This window comes from Mus musculus, chromosome 14, assembly GCF_000001635.26.
Source record: "Mus musculus strain C57BL/6J chromosome 14, GRCm38.p6 C57BL/6J".
Classification (NCBI taxonomy): domain Eukaryota; kingdom Metazoa; phylum Chordata; class Mammalia; order Rodentia; family Muridae; genus Mus; species Mus musculus.
Genome location: NC_000080.6, coordinates 87,098,690 through 87,116,890, shown reverse-complemented (window position 1 = coordinate 87,116,890; position 18,201 = coordinate 87,098,690). Strand labels below are relative to the sequence as shown.

The 18,201-nt window shown below is 40.2% G+C and overlaps 1 protein-coding gene across 3 annotated transcripts in view; it reads left to right on the top strand.

Moving 5' to 3' along the window:
- The window catches only part of Diaph3 (diaphanous related formin 3), a 485,891-nt gene that overhangs the window by 24,357 nt on the left and 443,333 nt on the right, over positions 1-18,201 (top strand). For 2 of the 3 annotated variants that reach the window (NM_019670.2, XM_006519312.4), the window contains exon 2: positions 1,845-1,877. The exons of the other annotated variant lie outside the window; for it this stretch is intronic. In NM_019670.2, coding sequence (NP_062644.1) covers positions 1,845-1,877 — 33 coding nt within the window. The remainder of the gene's footprint in view (positions 1-1,844; positions 1,878-18,201) is intronic. 3 annotated transcript variants of the gene reach the window in all.

Below are 18,201 nucleotides of genomic sequence, written 5' to 3'. Positions count from 1 at the left end.
TGGTAGTGTTACCAGTGGGTTGGTAGGTTGTGTACTATTCTAAACAGTATTTCAGCTAGCTATACTGGATTTCCTTGACTTTGCTTTCTAAGAATTAGACCATACAACATTCTACTCTCAGAACCTGATACAGCCTTGTTTTCACAGGGGCTTGAAATGACCCCCTTTAGGAGCCAGCTGAGTTGTAATTGGGGTAATACCTCCCTCCCATTGTAGTATAATAGCAAGTACATTTATTTAATCAAAGTCAATGTGCATAAACCTGTTCTTTTGGAAGGTAGGATTTGCACCTTCTTTGAGAACTGTGTAGTTTTGGTATTTAATTGTAGTATCTGTCTCTGGGATGGCAGTGGTGGTAAACTTTACAGGTTTGTTAATGATTATACAGTAGTAGTATTAAGAATTGTATTTTCTTTTCTTTTCTTTTTTTTTTTTTTTTTTTGGTTTTTTGAGACAGGGTTTCTCTGTGTAGCCCTGGCTGTCCTGGAGCTCACTTTGTAGACCAGGCTGGCCTCGAACTCAGAAATCCGCCTGCCTCTGCCTCCCGAGTGCTGGAATTAAAGGCATGCGCCACCACGCCTGGCTAAGAATTGTATTTTCTATACCAAGATTTTCAGCAGTATTAGGTAGTTCAGCATTACCACTGCCTTCTCCTAGGTCACAGTAAGCTGGTTTATTCCAGAGTTGTTGAGTCTGGGACTTAGTGGAATGTCCAGCCGGTCATGGTCATTAACATGGCTACCTTCTCTTGGTGCACACAGTTTATGCTTCTTTCAGGTACATCCCCATCCCCCTTCATTAGGAAGGGACATGTTGGTAAAGACAGATGATATGGAGTACTATTTACACTGACACATTTTTAGTTGACATCATCATTATGGTAAAGTAATGAATATAAAGCTGTTTCAGTAGATCAAAATGAGTGCAAATTTTATTCTGTTCAATAAATGTCAAATTTAACTATGTAACACTTAAATGTTAGATGACAATTGTTAGCACGTCTTCCTTATAACCATGAATGAATAGATTTAGTTTCCTGTTTAAAAATGTTTGACCCTTTCTGTCTTTGAAAGCGCTAATGCTCCAATGAATAAGGAAGGAGAATTGGAAATTGAATATAACTACCTGAATACAAATTGCTGCCCTGCCCTTGATGACTAAAACAGATATTTTTCTTCCTAAATACTTTTTTCTTTTGAACTATGCTTTGTGTGAAACTAATTTATTCATTTTCTAAAGTGGCCTTGTTTGTCTAGTAAGGAAATCAGCCAAAGAGGTCTCAAATAAGCTACAATGAAATTGAAAAGTGTCTGCTGTCACCACTGGTGACAAATGAAAGTATTGTTAAAGATGCAGATAATCATTGCGGTGCACTCTTCATCGTTGCTAGAATTGTTTAAGTTCATTAAGCCAGCAGAGCACTTCATTATCTATTTTCTGCACACTAATGGTAAATTTAAAGTTACAGCATTTTATATACCAAAAAATTCTGAAAGTCATATTTAAATTTTTATATCATTATAGTGTCAGTCTGGATATTGAATAGTACTAATTATTAATTGGGAGAATATATTTATTTTACCCCATTAGGTTTCTAATTTAAGGTTCATAAAACCAAGAGATTTTAGTAAATTTTAGTATTTTAGTAAATATTTAAAACTATTGCATACAGGGTAACTTTTGTCTGTCTTCTTGACAAATAGATTAAAACAATACATAATATGTTTTTATTGCACCGTCAGGAATTTAGTTACCTCAAGTTAGCATTGTAGAATGCACTCATTAACTAAAATAAAAAAAAAAACTGTTATAAATTACTGACTGATTTTTTTTTTCATTTGCAGCATTTAAATATTAGAACACTGACAGATGATATGGTAAGGCTATCTTCAACTTTCCCTTTGTTACGTGTTTTAACTGTGTACTGCTCTTAGAATACTATATTAACATCTTTGAAAATGCCAAAACCAGCATGTGCTAAGAATGTGTTTATCGTGCTAACATAAGAGCTAGACCTGGTAAAATACATTAAATTGTTGCTTGTATGCTGTGAAAAGGAATAGTCAATATGTTAATATAAAAATTTTGTTTAATTACAAATTGTTAGTCAACTTTGAATCATTCAAATCAGCTCTCATTCTTTGAGGATGAGTTGCATATTTCAAAAACAGGTAGGAAAAGCAGCTAACGACACAGTGGCTTGGGAGAGAAATGTAGTTGCTAATTAAAGTATGGCAGGTTGAATGCCATGAATGTGTTTGAGAAATGCTGTTTGAAGCTGGGAAGCAGGCACACCTGCTTTACTTTCAGGTTAGTATAGGGCTTCAAGTGCATAACTAACGTCTTAGCTGTGCGGTCAAATGATGCTTCCTTAGAACGACACTTATCATACAGAAAGACACAAGGTCACGGTAAAGGCATGATAACGGTAGCAGCCACAGATAATGAGAACCTCAGTCAGTACCTCACCGGCTAGATTTGCTATTCAGCATCACTGACAGACAGCAAGTGCAAAGTGGAGTGCAGTCAGGATGTCTGTCACCGTTAAGTATCCAGAGTGCTGGCTTTAGCACCTAGATAAGGTAGGTGTGTGAAAACGAAAGAGACATAGATCTTGACATGAACAATTTAAAAGTTGAAGTATAGTGTTGGTATATTTTCCTGAATAGTAAGGATCTTAAGAGAGACATTTTTTAGCATAATTATCTAAAAAAGAAAAGTATTTATATGAATTTTTCTCATCAGTGCTGTGCATAGTCATGACACCTGACACCAGGCAGATATTCCTAAAACCCAACCTAATCCAATTGAATTGTGACATGCAGGTTCAGAGTCTACTCTATCGTAGGTGGGGAACAATGGCGGAAGACACCTGAAGCTGAGGTCAAACACACACACACACACACACACACACACACACACACACACACACACACACACACCCCAAACATGCACAGGTGCACACACGCAGAGAACTGGGAGACTTCCTCCTTAGGTATAAACTTGGATAAACCACGATGGTATGGGGTATGGTCTGCTACACACTTAGGCTGTGCAGTGTATGCCGTTATACATGCATACATCATTGACTGTCCAATCGGATGGAGCGTGACAAGCCTAGTGCTTAGAAAATGACAGTGATCTGGAACACTGATGAAGGTTGTACAGTGGCTTCTCTCCCTGTCCAGTAGATGCTATTTTCATTTCACACTTGAGGGCATGGAAGCAGAGAAGGGTTTAGTACCTTGTCCCAGGGATCTTGCTCTGCTATAGCTTGAATGCTGTTCTACTTTCTTTCAGTCCCGTACTCTTTCTGCGCTGGCTCTCACGTTGTTTTTACATGAATGTCTTCTTCCTCTCCCCACCTCCCCGTTTTTGTGGAGATGAGAATTGAACCCAGGATAATCATGCTAACCACTAAGATGCCTACTCAGCCTCCATAAATGAATGGCTTCTTAAAGTCAGCAGTAAAACAACTGTAATTTTTATGTTTTATATTTGGATTTTATGAGAATGTACCATGCTGTAATAGCTTTATTGAGATACAATTTACATAGCATTCATTTCATCCACTAAAAGTTTATAATTAAGTGGCTTCTAGCATATTCACAGGAATTACACCCGCTATAAGCTAGTTTAGAACATTGCCCAGATTGTCAGAAGGAAGCTCTGTACCTGTGAATTCTTACTGCTTACTTCCCTCCACTGACCAGCTCTGGGTAACCACCAGGCTATCCCATGACTTGCCTGCTTTTGGTATTTCAAATAATTGGAACAGTCTGTGGTAATTTTTAACTAAAAAAAGAATGACTTTCTTATTTTAGGGTAATCAAGGTTCATTCGTAATGCTTTATGAATCAAACATGTTCAAGTTACAAAACAGTAGAACAAAAATCTTATCACATTGTTTAAAGATAAAGGGATGGCTCAGCTGGTAAATTGCCTGCCGTGTGAGTGAGTATGAGGTCGGAGTTGGATCCTAGCACCTGTATAAAAAGCTTCAAGTGATGGTGTGTGTTTGTCACCTCATCAGAAACAGACAGATACCTTTAAAACCTATGAAAGTCTAATTGGTGACCTCCAGGTTCAGTGATAGACTCTGTCTCAAAAATTAAGATGGAGAGCTTAGCAGGACACACCTGAAGTTGATCTCTGGCCTTCATGTACATGCACGCACGCTTACACACACGTACACGACACACATCCTAGTGCTATAAATATCAAAATATTTGGTAGCTAAGTGCATCTTTAACGTGGCACTATTTCCTGTTCTCACCAGTTTAAACTTTTGGAAGGTAGAGACAGTGAGACAGTGTATTTAGGAAATATAAGTGGGTTTATGAATTTGTCCTTAGTCCATCCTCTCCTTGGATGGGGCCAACTGTAGGCTGCCGTTTGGACACGATGTATCCTTCCTTTCATTTCGATCATATTCTCTATATTTTTGAGGTTTGTTCAGGCTTCGTCACAGTGTGCTTTTCTTTCAGATGCTGTTCTTTATTACATGGCCTTTCATGCACGCTGTGAAGCCCAGCCTTTACTAATTCAGTGTAGAGCCAGCCATGGGGCAGCAGCGTGAATAGACCACTCTAGACAGCATCCTGGGCGTTTGCTCTGCCAATGATGGCTTCCTCCCCAGTGAAAACTTGGTTCGTTCTCTCCCTCCTGTTCCCTTTCCTTGCTTCTACTTCTTGTCTGATGCTTGACTTTGACAAGATCAAAATATTTGGTAGCTAAGTGCATCTTTAACATGGCACTGTTTCCTGTTCTCACCAGTTTAAACTTCTGGAAGGTAGAGACAGTGAGACAATACATGTTTCATACTTTTCTAAAGCACCTGAGTTGACTTTTATTGAGTAATTTTTTTTTTTTTTCCTTGAGAGGGTCTCACTTGGTAGTCTGGACCTCACTGATCCTAAACTCTAAGCAGTTTACCTGCCTCAGCCTCCTGAGAGCGGATGCTATTACAGGCATATGCTCCACATCCTGGCTCTGTAGCAAGCCTTACAGTTTTCTCTGATGTTGGCCCTGCCCTAGTTACTCTGGCCATCTTCCTGCTTGGTCCCCATTGCCTCGATCCCACCTTCATCTCCGCTATGCACATGGATGGCCAGCTCATCTCTTCACCTGGGTACCTGACTGCAGCTTCTCTTTATTGATCTTGTGCTTTGTCTCGTTCTCCGTGAAGGCTGGGGCAGGAGCGTGGAGAAGGATGAACTGGCCGTTATCTTTGAGGAAGATAATGAGCATTACTGTCTTGAACAGGAGAAGAAAAGATTCCTTTTTTTCCGTGTTGGTGATGGATACAGGGAAAGAGCAGTGCACTTGGAGGCATGAGAGCCTTGTTGACAGTCAGAGCTTCCCTCCTGCCATGCTCAGTGGCCTTGATAAGCTAAGCACTTGCTTGATCATGTATTTGTAAAGCGCAGCTTGTTATAGCTTCTCTTCGTTCTCTTGGGGTTCTGGTGGCTTCCGTATAGTCTGAAGCAGATTGAAGCGCTGCTCCCAGTTTTGTGCTTGCCTGTCCTCTTGTCTCCTTTAATAATTGCCTCCTGGTATGCAGACAGAAACTCAGTGTGCCACATTTGCTGCGGGGCTGTACAGGGGAGGTGCATACATGATGGCTGAACTATGATAGGGCCATGGGTGCCAGGGTATTTTGAGGGCTCTTTAAAGGGTGCCTAACATGTTAGAGTTTAGGGAAGCATTGGCGTTAGATGCTTTGATGCCACGCGGGCAGGGTGGTTGTAATTAGATTTGGGCTTCTCCAAAGCATATATGCTCCGTGTGTGCTTTAATGCAGAATTTCTTAGTGTGAATAGCTGTTTTGGGGCTGAACAGGAGAAAAGTCAGGAGAATATTTTTCCGTGGTCCTACATTAAAGCAACAGTATCTTAGAAACATGGACCCTATAGCAGCCAGCACTAATGTTAGAAGCTCTGCCCTTTGGCTGGGGAAATGCCTCAGGGGATAAAGTGCTTCCCCTCCTAGTGTGAAGATCACCAGCGCTCTAAAAGCTGGGGGAGGGAGAGCAAGTCAGTGACCCTGAAGTCAGGGATGCAAAATCAGGGGAAATGGGTGGAGCCTTGGGACTTAAAAAAAAAAAGGTGGGGAAGTAGAGGAAAACACCCCAACTCAACTGCTGGTCTGCACAGGCCTTGCCTGGGTGAGTGAACCTGCATAATTGTGCATGTCATAGCCTCCCCTACCTACAAAGGAAACCATCTCATCCCTTTAGGTTGCTTTGTTAAAGGTGGGCCAGGGGGCTGCTTATTTCAAGGCTATTTTGTGAGTTATCAGAATTGAATTTGGCAGGCAGCAGCCCTGTTATAGGAACAAAGGATTATTGCAGTCTTGGTTTCTCCTTAAGTAAACTTTAAGTAGTGTCCTTTAAAAACAGATGTGAACACCTTCCTCGTTTAAGAGAGCAGGTCTCGTGCTAAAGGAAGGAACCATTGCAGCACTGTTTCCTTTGAAGACTTGGGCTTGTAAGGTTTTCCTCAGAAGTAAAGAAGTAGGGAGGTGGGAGGGTGAGAGGGGAGGAGGCGTTGGGCATGGGAGGATAAGGAAGAAGAGCTGGCTGAGGGTCTCAGGCTGAATTACCCAGATGGCCCTTCACTGAGGTCTTCCAGCGTTTAGGAAGTTTCAGCTTGTTTCCTGCAGCCTTCTTTAGTATCTCTGCTGGACTCCTTATTTCTGTTCTGCCTCTGCATAAAGATACACATTTAGCATTCTTTTCCTTGTTACCCATTTGTGGTTGTAGCAGTGGCATTCAGACATCTTTTTGACTAGGACCGGTGGTAGGGTGTAACGTTTGCTTTTGTGTTTCAGCCCAAACAAACCTACAGGCTGATTTTCAGTTGGAACCAAAGTTTCTATAACTAGTATGTGCTGTTTCTCAGCATAATGAACTCTGATCTTTTCCCCTCTATTTCTTTCCACTTTTCTTCACTCTTCTATACTTAAAAAACCAGCATGGTGATCTAATCAACTAAGTGGGTTTGATGACCCACACATAGCAGTTAGAGCTAGAAAACAAATACTGGCCTGCAGCAATGCTGGAGGAAGTCATGGTGCCTTTCCATTAGCATCTGGTCTTTGTTGCCTGGGTTTTTCGTGTGGAGAGATAGGTTAAGATGACAGCTATCCCCAGTTATCGATGCCAGTTTGTGTAAGTAATTAGCTTTCATGATTTGATATCTGTTTACAGGTATTGTTCAAGGGACAATCAAGTAGAAGTGCTTAGCAAACCAAAGCAGATATAAAAGTAGGTTTGATAAGTATCTTGCATGTTTCAACTGGATGCATGATATACATACATATATATATGTATGTATATATACATATATATATACATACATATATATATTATATATATACATATATATACATACATATATATATTATATATATATTTCCAGTTTTAAAGTCTGATATTTGAAAATATTTATAATTATGCATATACTACAGTCATTATTTGAAACACCTTTGAACCCAAAAGGTCACCTCTGTGCTCATTTGTGGCTACCATTCTTCCTTTATCATAGGTCTTGACAAACAGTTATCAGATATCTGAGCTACAGTTCAGGTCAAGAATTCACATAAGTAGAATCTCACAGTGTGTTGGACTGTGTTTGCCTCATTATTTTAACATTTCTACAGAAGGCTTGCCTCTTCCTTCTTTGGGGTTATTTTATGAATAAAGTCACAGTGAGCATTTGCTTATTCTTTCTTTGTAGACATTTGCTTAGAAGGGGATCATGTGCTAAGTATATGTTTAACCTTAGAAATGGGTAGTTTCCCCTGATGCCTGATGATGGTAACAGTCTGTGTGCTTAGTTCTCATTGTTGTTTGCAATATCTATTACTAAATAAACAACTATTCAGGTAATCCACTTATCATTTAAGTGAGTCCTGCTAGTTTATCTTTCAAAGAATTTCTTTTTAAAACTTTGTTTTCGAATTTGCAGACTTAATGTTGCTTATGGTATTTTCTTATCTTTTTAATGTAGGATATATTATCTTTTTCAAACCTGATAATGATAGCTTGTGATCTTTAATTTTTCCTTCTTTCTTGTTTAGTTTGGTTGAAGTGTTTCAATGTTACTGAGTATTCCAAGAACCAGTATTTTACTAGTGACTATAGTTATTGTTCACTTCTATACATATATCAGGTTTTTAAAATTACTTTGTCTTTTAAAATTTATTCTCTTGTTTCTTAAGGAGGAAACTTAAAATACTTGTTGGTCATATAGAAACCTCATGCTTTAAGCTTCTGTTTGAGGAATGTGATAGTGTCTGTCAGCTGACCGATGTCTTCATGTGCTGGTTAGTTATATTTTTTATTGGATATTTTATTTATTTGCATTTCAAATGTTATCTATCCCCTTTCTCCAGTTTCCTTTCTGCAAACCCCCATCTAATCCCCCTCCCTCTGCTTCTATGAGGGTGCTCCCCCACCCACTCCCACCTCACAACCCTGGCATTCCCTTACATTGGGACATTGAGCCTTCACTGGACCAAGATATCTACTAGGGTGTGAAGAAGGAACTGCACTTGAAAAATTACCTCCATCAGACTTTCCTGTGGGCAAGTCTGTAGGGCCTTTTTCTTGATTAGTGGTTCATGTAGGAGGGCCCAGGCATGTGAGTGGTGCCATTCCTGGGTAGGTAGTCCTGGGTTGTATAAGGAAGCAAGCTGAGCAGGCCATGAGGAACCAGCAGGAAGAGGTTTTCCTCCACGTCAGTCCTTGCCTCCGGGTTCCTGCCTTGACTTACTTCTATGGTGGACTGCGATTGATTTGTCAAATAAACCCTTTCCTTCCCCAGGTTTCTTCATGTCCACAGAATACAGGCATCTTTGCAAGCACCACTCAGGTAGAAACGAGGATATCATTTTCCTTCTTTTGGAAGTCCAGAGTTCAAAGGCCAGGCTCTGTGAGAAAGAAGCCCGGGCTCTGGGTCTTCCCTCCTGGCTGTGGCCTTGGGTAGAGGACAGTAACAAGAGCACATCTGTCCGTAGTCCACACAGAGGCAATATGCCCTTTACTTTATTTATTGTCTTTTCCTTTGAGTGAGCACACATACATGTGTGCCATAGCAGGAATGGGAGGTCATAGGATAACCTGTGGGAGTTGATCCTCCTTTCTACCCTGTGGGTTCCAGGCATTGAACTCAGGTTGTCAGTATGGTGGGACATGCCTTTATCAGTGGAGCTGTCTTGCTGACCTGAGACACCTTTAAAGAACTGTGCCACTCCCCCCAAAACAAAACAAAACAAAACAAAAACAAAACAAAAAACCTCACTTGGCTAGTTTTAGCCAAGTTTTCTTCTATAGCTGTTTGCCTGTGGAGGGCTGACCATGCAGCAGAGGTGTGACTTTGTAAGCATTATGAAAGTGACTTTGTAAGCATTATGAAAGGACTTTTTCAAGTTCATATTGTTAGTCATTAATTTTTACTTCTTGCAAATTTACTAGGTTTATCTATATTACTTGATATAATTATTGGTTTTCTCTTTGAAGAATAGAGGTTTCTTGTCCTCAGGAGACCAAATTTTCTACTTTCATACTTTTCTGACCTCTCCTTTTCTTTTCTATTATGTGTGTGTGTTTTGTCTTCCTGTCTTCAAGTGTTCTCTCTGCAGCTTCCTCCTGTGGCCCCTGCTCTCCTGCTCTCCTCTCTCCGTGGTGCCTTACGTGGATGATCACCTCTGAAGATTGCAGCTGCCATGGATACCTCTGACCTTTCCTTCAGGAGAGACAGATTGATTCGCTGACCTACCTTCATATGACTGTCCCATTTACTCTAGGGACTAGAGGGCCCTTCTGTAGGCCCCCCCCCCCTTATTGAGCCACTTGTTTTTATTCTCACAGTCTCTCTACCCTCCCAGTGTTCCCTTCTGATTATTTCTTGACTCTTTACATTCTTTCTGCCAGTGTCCCCATTTACACTTGTTTGGACTTCTTTCTCCCCAGGAAGCTCTGGCTTGCACGCCAATCAGTTCTCTATCTATATTGAATTGCGCATATTATACTCCATTTGAGATTTCTTATTTGTGCCTGTTGTCTATAGATTGTACCTTAGCTTTTTTTTAATTGAAAATATTTTTTCCTATAGTATATTCTGACCACTGTTCCCCTTCCTTGACTTCTCCCAATTCCTCCCCACTTCCCCATCCATCCAACTCCATGCCCTTCTCTGCCTTTCTCTCAGAAAACAGATGAAAAGCAAACCAGAATAAAACAAAGCAAACAGAAAAACAAAATAAAACAAAGAAAAAGCACAAGACCCCACCCCCCCACCCCCAAACCCACAAAATTAAAAACCATAATGGATAAGCAAAAGACAAATAATGTCTTTTGGATAAAAATGCCCAAAGAAAGCATTGTGCAACAAAGGATCTCCATCAATACCATTGTGCTTTTTGCTGTTGGCATCTACTGCTCAGCAAGTGGGGTTTGTATCCCGTGAGATTCTCTTAGAGAAAACTGACTTTTCCTTGTCTAGCAGTTGCCAATTGGAGGTAGCTTTTGAGTTAGGGATGGAGACTCATGTCTTCCTCTTTCAGCACTGGGACTGTATCTGGCTTAGACCTGTGTCTGCTGCCACAACCTGGGAGTTTGAATTTGTGTCCTGTTTTGTCTTGAAGTCTCTGTTTCCTTGGTGTCTTCATTCTCCCTGGCTGAGTCTCTCTGACTCCTCTTCTGCAGAGTTCCCTGAGCCCAGGGGGGAATGGTTCGTTGAAAACCTCCCATTTAGGACTGGGTGTTCCAAAGTCTGTCACTCTCTGCACTTTGTCACATTGTGGCTTCTGTGAAGTTCCATTGAATTGGCATGAGGTGAGAGGACAGTCCCCTGTAAATGGTCTGTTATGTGATGGGAACAATTGTAATGGTAGACAGGAGAGAGAATGAAAATTCGCTACCTGATTCCCAGACAGTGAGTCCATTCGGTTCTCAGGTAGAGAGTGTTGCTAGGCACAGATGACTGACACAAGGAGATGGGGATGAGGTAGGGATGGAGGAAAGCTCCATCCACTGCCAGAGTCCCCAGGGGATGGGGGTAAGGTGGGAGTGCAGACCCCTGAGTGAGGTCTGCTACAGGACTGGGAACGAGACTCCTCCTTTAGCTTGTTAACATGACTTATAAGTCTTCCGGAGTAGGATCCTGTTTTGTGACTCGATATAAAGCCCTCAGACAATATGTGGCTCTTCAAGTAATAGAATGGTTACTTAGGGAATATGGTAACTGGCTGTAAGCTTATGCTAAAGGCTCGGAGCTCTTCAGTGGAATATGTGTTCCCATCCTGCTGTTATGGCCTTCTGGCTTTTTTGTGCTCCAAATACATTTAAGATACAATTTTAAAAAACTAAAGAAAATTCATAACTAGGGAATTATGATCATCCCCCATATGAAATATACATTTAGTAGTGTATAATCGTTAGCTTGTACTTAGAATGTACTAACTATGTAACTGCTGCTCACTTAAGTGTCCTAGTACTGCTATTAACATGTTAAATGATGGGGGCAGAGAGGCAAGAGTTCTAGTGACTTGGTTACAGTCCCAGTGGTAGCCAGGAGCTTCTAGCAGACCTGTCCCAGAGAGCATGTTCATGAAGAACCTTGTAATGCTGCGGGAGTAGTCTTCCTTTCCCTGCCAAGAGTGCGAAGTGCAAACTCCAGAAGTGGATCTGATTTTGTCTCTCAAGCCATCTCTGGATAGATGTCTCATTTTTAAAATGGTATCACAGCCGTTAACTGTAACCCAGAGAAAGTTGTAATTGTGATGGCCTACTATATCTAAGGAACTACGATGGGAAATCAATTATTTCCAACATTTCAGATAAAACTAAGTATCTGTATCCCAAAGGAATAATGATATTTGGAAGATGCCAACAGGTAAAGGATGTGTGATTTGTTTTGGATGTAAGAAAAAGCAACTTCTCTAAGGATGTCTTTTCATAATTCTGACTACAGCTGTGGTTCCCAGTTCCCTTTAAAGCTCCCATGGAGACAAGGGTCTTGGAGCCAGCATGATTTTGCTTGGCTTTAGGGGGAGTCTCATGAGTTCTTTGAGAAACTCATTTCTTCTGGTCCTTGCTTCTGACAGTTCTGTTGCCAGACCACTTCTGCAGATTGTGTATTTTCTTTATGCTTTTTTTTCCCCTCTGAAAACATTCCTAGAAAAGTGTAGCTTTGTAGGGTGGGCTTAGTCTACCAGGAGATATTCTAGCTATTGTGAGATATATGTGGAAGTAGATATCATTTGTAGGAAGGAAGAAAACTTAATTCAATTTATTTGAATTTCTGTCTAGCTCTTGTTAACTTTAATATATAAGGGCTCAACCTAATAATTATTTTACTGGCCTAGTAGGGTAGGAATATTTCTCTACGAAAACTTCATTTTATATTTTACTAAATTTTTGTTTCCCTTTGTAAGTTAAAAGCAAGTGATAGAAGTGTGGTTTTATTTTTGTAGTTATTCTGCCAACCTGCTTGTGGAAAATTCTCTTAGGTAAAGGAGAAATATCAGCATGGGCCAGGGCGGCTCTGTATGTGTATTGAAACAAGTTCTATATGATCTCAAGTGTTTACTTAGTCAGGTGGGCCTTTCAGAGCCCATTAATATGAGTTAATTATGACTTCCTGTACTTAGGTTTTCAGCAGTGGCTCCTAAGTGCTATCTTAGGATTTTTAAATATTTATGGAATGACTTAGAGAGCATCTCCTCAAATCAGAAGAAATGTGGGGATAAGATCAAGAGCTTTCAGATGTAACAAAGATGTAATGAGTGTGCATACTTGTTTATTCATTTTTTTGTCTACCTCTTCATTAAGCATTTATCGAGTGTCTGGTACTCTTATAGAATATAAAAGTTTATAAGAATGTCTCCGCCTGGGCAATGGATGGCCACTCAGGATTTGCAGTCTGGTGTGACAGTGGATGCTGCTGTAGAGTCTGTGGGTTCTGTGGAAGTAGCAGGGTCAACTCAGTCTTGGGAAGACGGCAGAGAAGATGACTTTCCAGCTGAGCTGTGAAGGATAGGTTGCGATTTAGACGGGCAGTTGTGTAATACATTTTTTTCCTAGGTATGAACAAAGTGGATTGCTAGTTGAAGTACGTAAACTTGGTAGTTAGGAAGCAGTTGTTGATATCTTTAGATGATATTCTTGCGTGAGTAATACTGAACTATGTCACTCAAAGTGCAATATTTACAGAGCTAATTTACATTTTATCTCATGTATAAATATTAATATTTGAGTTAGAATTTTGGCGTATTAAATTGGTTTTTCGTGCTCTAGTGTGTCTCTTGTGCATATTTTCCTTACTACTGGTGTTAGTTTTGTGTTACTATACCAAGTTATTTGAGATTATCCATTTAGGAGGGAGTTCATTTTTGTCTCACAGTTTGAGAGATTTGCGTGACAACTTGGCCTATTGCTTTGGGCCTGAAACAGCACAGTGCCTATGGCAGCAGTATATAAGAGGGGGCCTTTTTGCTCCAGGGTAGTCAAAAGGCAAAGAGAAAAGAAGGGGCTCAAATGTACTTCCAGCGACCTAACTTCTGCTTGGGTCCTGTTTCCTTATGGTCCCACCTTTGCCATGAGCAAAACCAAACCTTAAAACACGTGGGCTTGTGAGACATTCAAAATATAAATTTCATTTGCTTGTATCATGCTTTCTTATATTTTTTTTTTTTTGAGGAGGGCTATACTGTGAATTACCAGTGTTGGGATTAGTATGGATTTCTTATTCAAAATGTAAAACTCCTCATAGTCACCCAGTACACTCCCTGTGTGCTTAAAACCATGTTCAGTCTCAGAGTCATTTTGTGACTAGAATACCAATCCTTTTCTTCAGGATTAAGTGCCTATTTCAGTAAGTGCATATGCTAACATACAGATTCAGATTAGTGTACTTGCCATGAAATTGCAAGCTCTAGATCTGGAGGTCTCTCTGGAAAGACCACTATATAAACTGTACCACAAACTGAGAGCTGAAGATTGAATTGACATCACTTAAGCAAAGAAGATGTGATAAATTCTAGATACAAGGAAGAGATGACATTGACATGCATGTTCAGGAGATTGGGTTAGTCATTAAACCTGGATCTCATGTTGTAGGTGGAGAAGATGACATTGACATGCATGTTCAGGAGATTGGGTAGTCATTAAATCTGGATCTCATGTTGTAGGTGGAGAAGATGACATTGACATGCATGTTCAGGAGATGATTGGGTTAGTCATTAAATCTAGATCTCATGTTGTAGGTGGAGAATGGTAAAGAGGTTATTTGGTAAGGAAGAAAAGTTGGCGTCCAACAAGACATTTGAACGTAATCTTTTTACTGATGGGAAACACTGAGAGGGGTGAGGGTGACGACTTGCTTTGTGTTTAGTAAGATAAAAATCAAGTGTGCGAATTGTTGGGTTAACATGCATAGAGAAGCAGGGAATATTTGGACGCTGATCAGTGATACAAAGGGCCTGTACTAGGGTGATGGCAGTCTGGGGAGAGATACCTTGATGAGGTCTAAACCACAGGGCCTTGTGATACATTTTTGATTTTTATTAATTATCACAATTCAGGATGGTTAGTTAAATAACAGGTCAGCTTTCACCTTACACAAATAAACATCAGTCAGAAATAAAAGTCCATTCCTATACCCAGTAAGAACCCCTTTGTCTCTGTCTCTCCTCAGGTCTATTTATTCTTCTCAACTCCTCCAGACTTCCCAGACCCTCCTACTTTGCCCTCTGGGACTCAAAAGTCATCTAATGCTTTCTTTCCTTCTTTCTCTAATTGGAACCTAGAAGGTCTTTGATGGCTTTATTTCCCTGGTGGCTTCTTCCTTCAAAAGCTCCCAGTTCCTTTTGAGTATGAGCCATCAGAGCGCACAGCCTGTTATACTTCTTGCTGGTCTCACGCCTAGGTCTTCCATCCCTCCCTCTGCTTCACTGATGGCCTCAGAACCTGAGTGACTTTCTTCCCTTTGACCATCGTTTTTGTTAACATGCTGCATCCACCTACCAGGTAGGGATCTTAACCTGGAGCCTGTGCCTCACCAGGTAACTTGGAGGATTTTATGATATATTTAGAAAGGTTGAATCTTTATTTTTGTTAAACTTTAAGACAAATTTGGTGTTTTTCTGTATTGCGAATATTGGGAAAAATAACATTTATTAGTGCATCAAACCAAAACACAAAGGCCAGTACCACAGAGTATTTTACTCATGACCAACAAAAATCAGATGTTTCAAACCACATTGTAGCTATTAAAAAAGTTCTAAATATGGCTTATAGTCAATTTTTTTTTAAAACTAGACTTGTCTTCATCTCTCATGTAGTTCAGTAGGGCATATATTGTAAAGCTTGTTAAATATTTGCATGGTTTAATTTTACTTTAGTTTTCCTGGTGCGTGTGTTTGTATAGCTACATTATACATATATGTATAATATACATATATAGATATATACACAATATACACACATATACATATATACTAATATACATATATATACACACATATATACATATATAATGTAGCTATAAAAACACACACACATACATGTATGTCTTAGGGTTTTACTGCTGTGAACAGACACCTTGACCAAGGCAAGTCTTATAAAAAAACAACTTTTAATTGAGGCTGGCTTACAGGCTTAGAGGTTCAGTCCATTATCATCAAGGTGGGAGCATGGCAGTATCCAGGCAGGCATGGTGCAGGCAGAGCTGAGAGTTCTACATCTTCATCCAAAGGCTGCTAGTGGAAGACTGACTTCCAGGCAACTAGGGTGAGGATCTTATGCCTACACCCACAGTGACACACCCATTCCAACCAGGTCACACCTATTCCAACAAGGCCACACCTCCAGATGCTGCCACTCCCTGGTCCAAGGATATATAAACCATCACAATGTATATCACTTAATATTTATGTATGTCATTCAAAAGTATTTTTGAAAGATCTTCATACTTAGCATTTATTGCTATATAGTCCATATCCTTCAAGTGTCATGGCATAAAGTCATCTGTAGGTTCTTGGGTCAGATATAGGAAGCAGTGTAGCATAATTGTTCTGGCTTTGTCATGCTTTAAGGTAAAATATTAGTTTAGACTATTGTTCTCTGAAACCCTACAGTGTATATCTGTCCCCATCATGTCCCTTTGACAGGAATACAGTTGTAATTCTTTGCAGGCTTCAGTTCTTCCCTCTGTAGGGTCTGCACAGACATTTTCCAGACAGAGCTACTGGCTGTAGGATTCGTGCTTATATGAGCCTTTTTTTCAAGCCATTAAAGAAGTTTTATGAGCATAATTAAGGATGTTCCTCATTTAGCAAGTTAAAAAAATGTAAAAGTTAAATATGAATAAAATATTTAAGTTGATTAACTTTTTTAGAGGAGTGGCAATAAATTTTCAAAGGAGTCTTTGACTAACTTACAGAATTCATAAAATGTAGATTAACAGCTGGAAAGCCCTTTTGTGATTTTGAGGATATTGAAGTTATAATAAGTTGTTGTTAAGATTGTGCCTCAGATAGATAGTTAGCTTATCCCACCTGAAGTCATCAATGAACATCTTTTCCTCCTAATATGGTATATATATTTTTAACTTTTTATTTCATGTACATTTGTGTTTGTCCTGCATGTAAGCTGTGTGAGGGAGTCAGAGCCCCTGGAACTTGAGTTCCAGATACTTGTGAGCTGCCATGTGGGTGCTGAGAGTTGAACCCTGGTCCATTGGAAAAGCAGTCAATGCTTTTAACTGCCTGCCCCTCTGATCTATCCCCAGTGTGATATATTTCTGCTGGGGGTAGAGGGGGAGCAGTCACTATCATTTAGCAAGGGTGTCTTAGTTACTGTTTTATTGCTATGAAAAGACACCATGACCAAGTCAACTCATAAAAGAAAGCATTTAATTCAGGGAGTGTTTACAGTTTCAGAGGCTTAGTCCATTATCATTATGGCAGGGAGCATGGCGACATGTAGGCAGGTATGGTGCTGGAGAAGTAGCTGAGATAAGAGCTACATGATGAGTCAGTGAGTAAGAGGGAGGGAGGGAGGGAGGGAGGGAGGGAGAGAGAGAGAGAGAGAGAGAGAGAGAGAGAGAGAGAGACAGACAGACAGACAGACAGACAGACAGACAGACAGACAGAGACACAGAGACAGAGAGAGTCAGACACACAGAGTGACACACAGAGACAGACACAGACAGAGACTGACTTTGGACTGGATGGACTTTTGAAACCTTAAAGCCCATCCATCCCCAGTGACAAACTTGATCCAATACCACACCTCCTAGTCCTCTTAATCTTTTCAAATAGTGCTACTCCCTGGTGACTACCCATTCAGACATAAGCCTGTGGGGACCATTTTTAATCAAATCATCATAAAGGGCTATTGGGCAGGTGGGCACACTGCTTAGCATTTAACATTCTCTTTCATGTGATTGTTTCAGCCTCACATGGTTCCCTAGTAGACCACATTTGTAATGCCTCATGGACAGCTTCTCTGTTCCAGAAACCATCGCTTTTTCTCTTCTCTTCTCTTCTCTTCTCTTCTCTTCTCTTCTCTTCTCTTCTCTTCTCTTCTCTTCTCTTCTCTTCTCTTCTCTTCTCTTCTCTTCTCTTCTCTTCTCTTCTCTTCTCTCCTTCCTTTCTCTCTCTCTCCTTCCTTCCTTCCTCCTCCTCCTCCTCCTTTTTTTTTTTTGAAAACACTTTCCCCAAGTTATGAAACATTGCAGAAATGGTATTATTTTTCATAAGATTTTTATAATTTAGGAATTCCTCATTTATAACTTCAACAAGTCCATCTGTTGACATTAGTAGACTGCTGTCTGTCAGATACTGTTATGCAGGCTGAATATGTACCAGACACTGATATTTGTCTTTTGGGATGGGACAAATGGTTCCTAAACTTAGTGGCATACAACAGACAGTGCTTTCTCAAATATTGTCTGTGGGCCATGATTTTGGTAGTTGCTTAGGTAAATGGTTCCAACTTAGGGTTTTGGGAAGCTGTAATGTAGAGGTTTGGTAATGTAGAGCTATGGTGACCTGTAAGCTTGGCAAGAACTTCCAAGATGATCATTCATGGGCTAGTGTAATAAATAGATACCTTTTTCTGTTGGTAAAGTAAGTAGTGTCTTAGGTCTTTGTCATGTGTGCCCGTCTTTTGTGTGTTTTGGCAGATGGCAT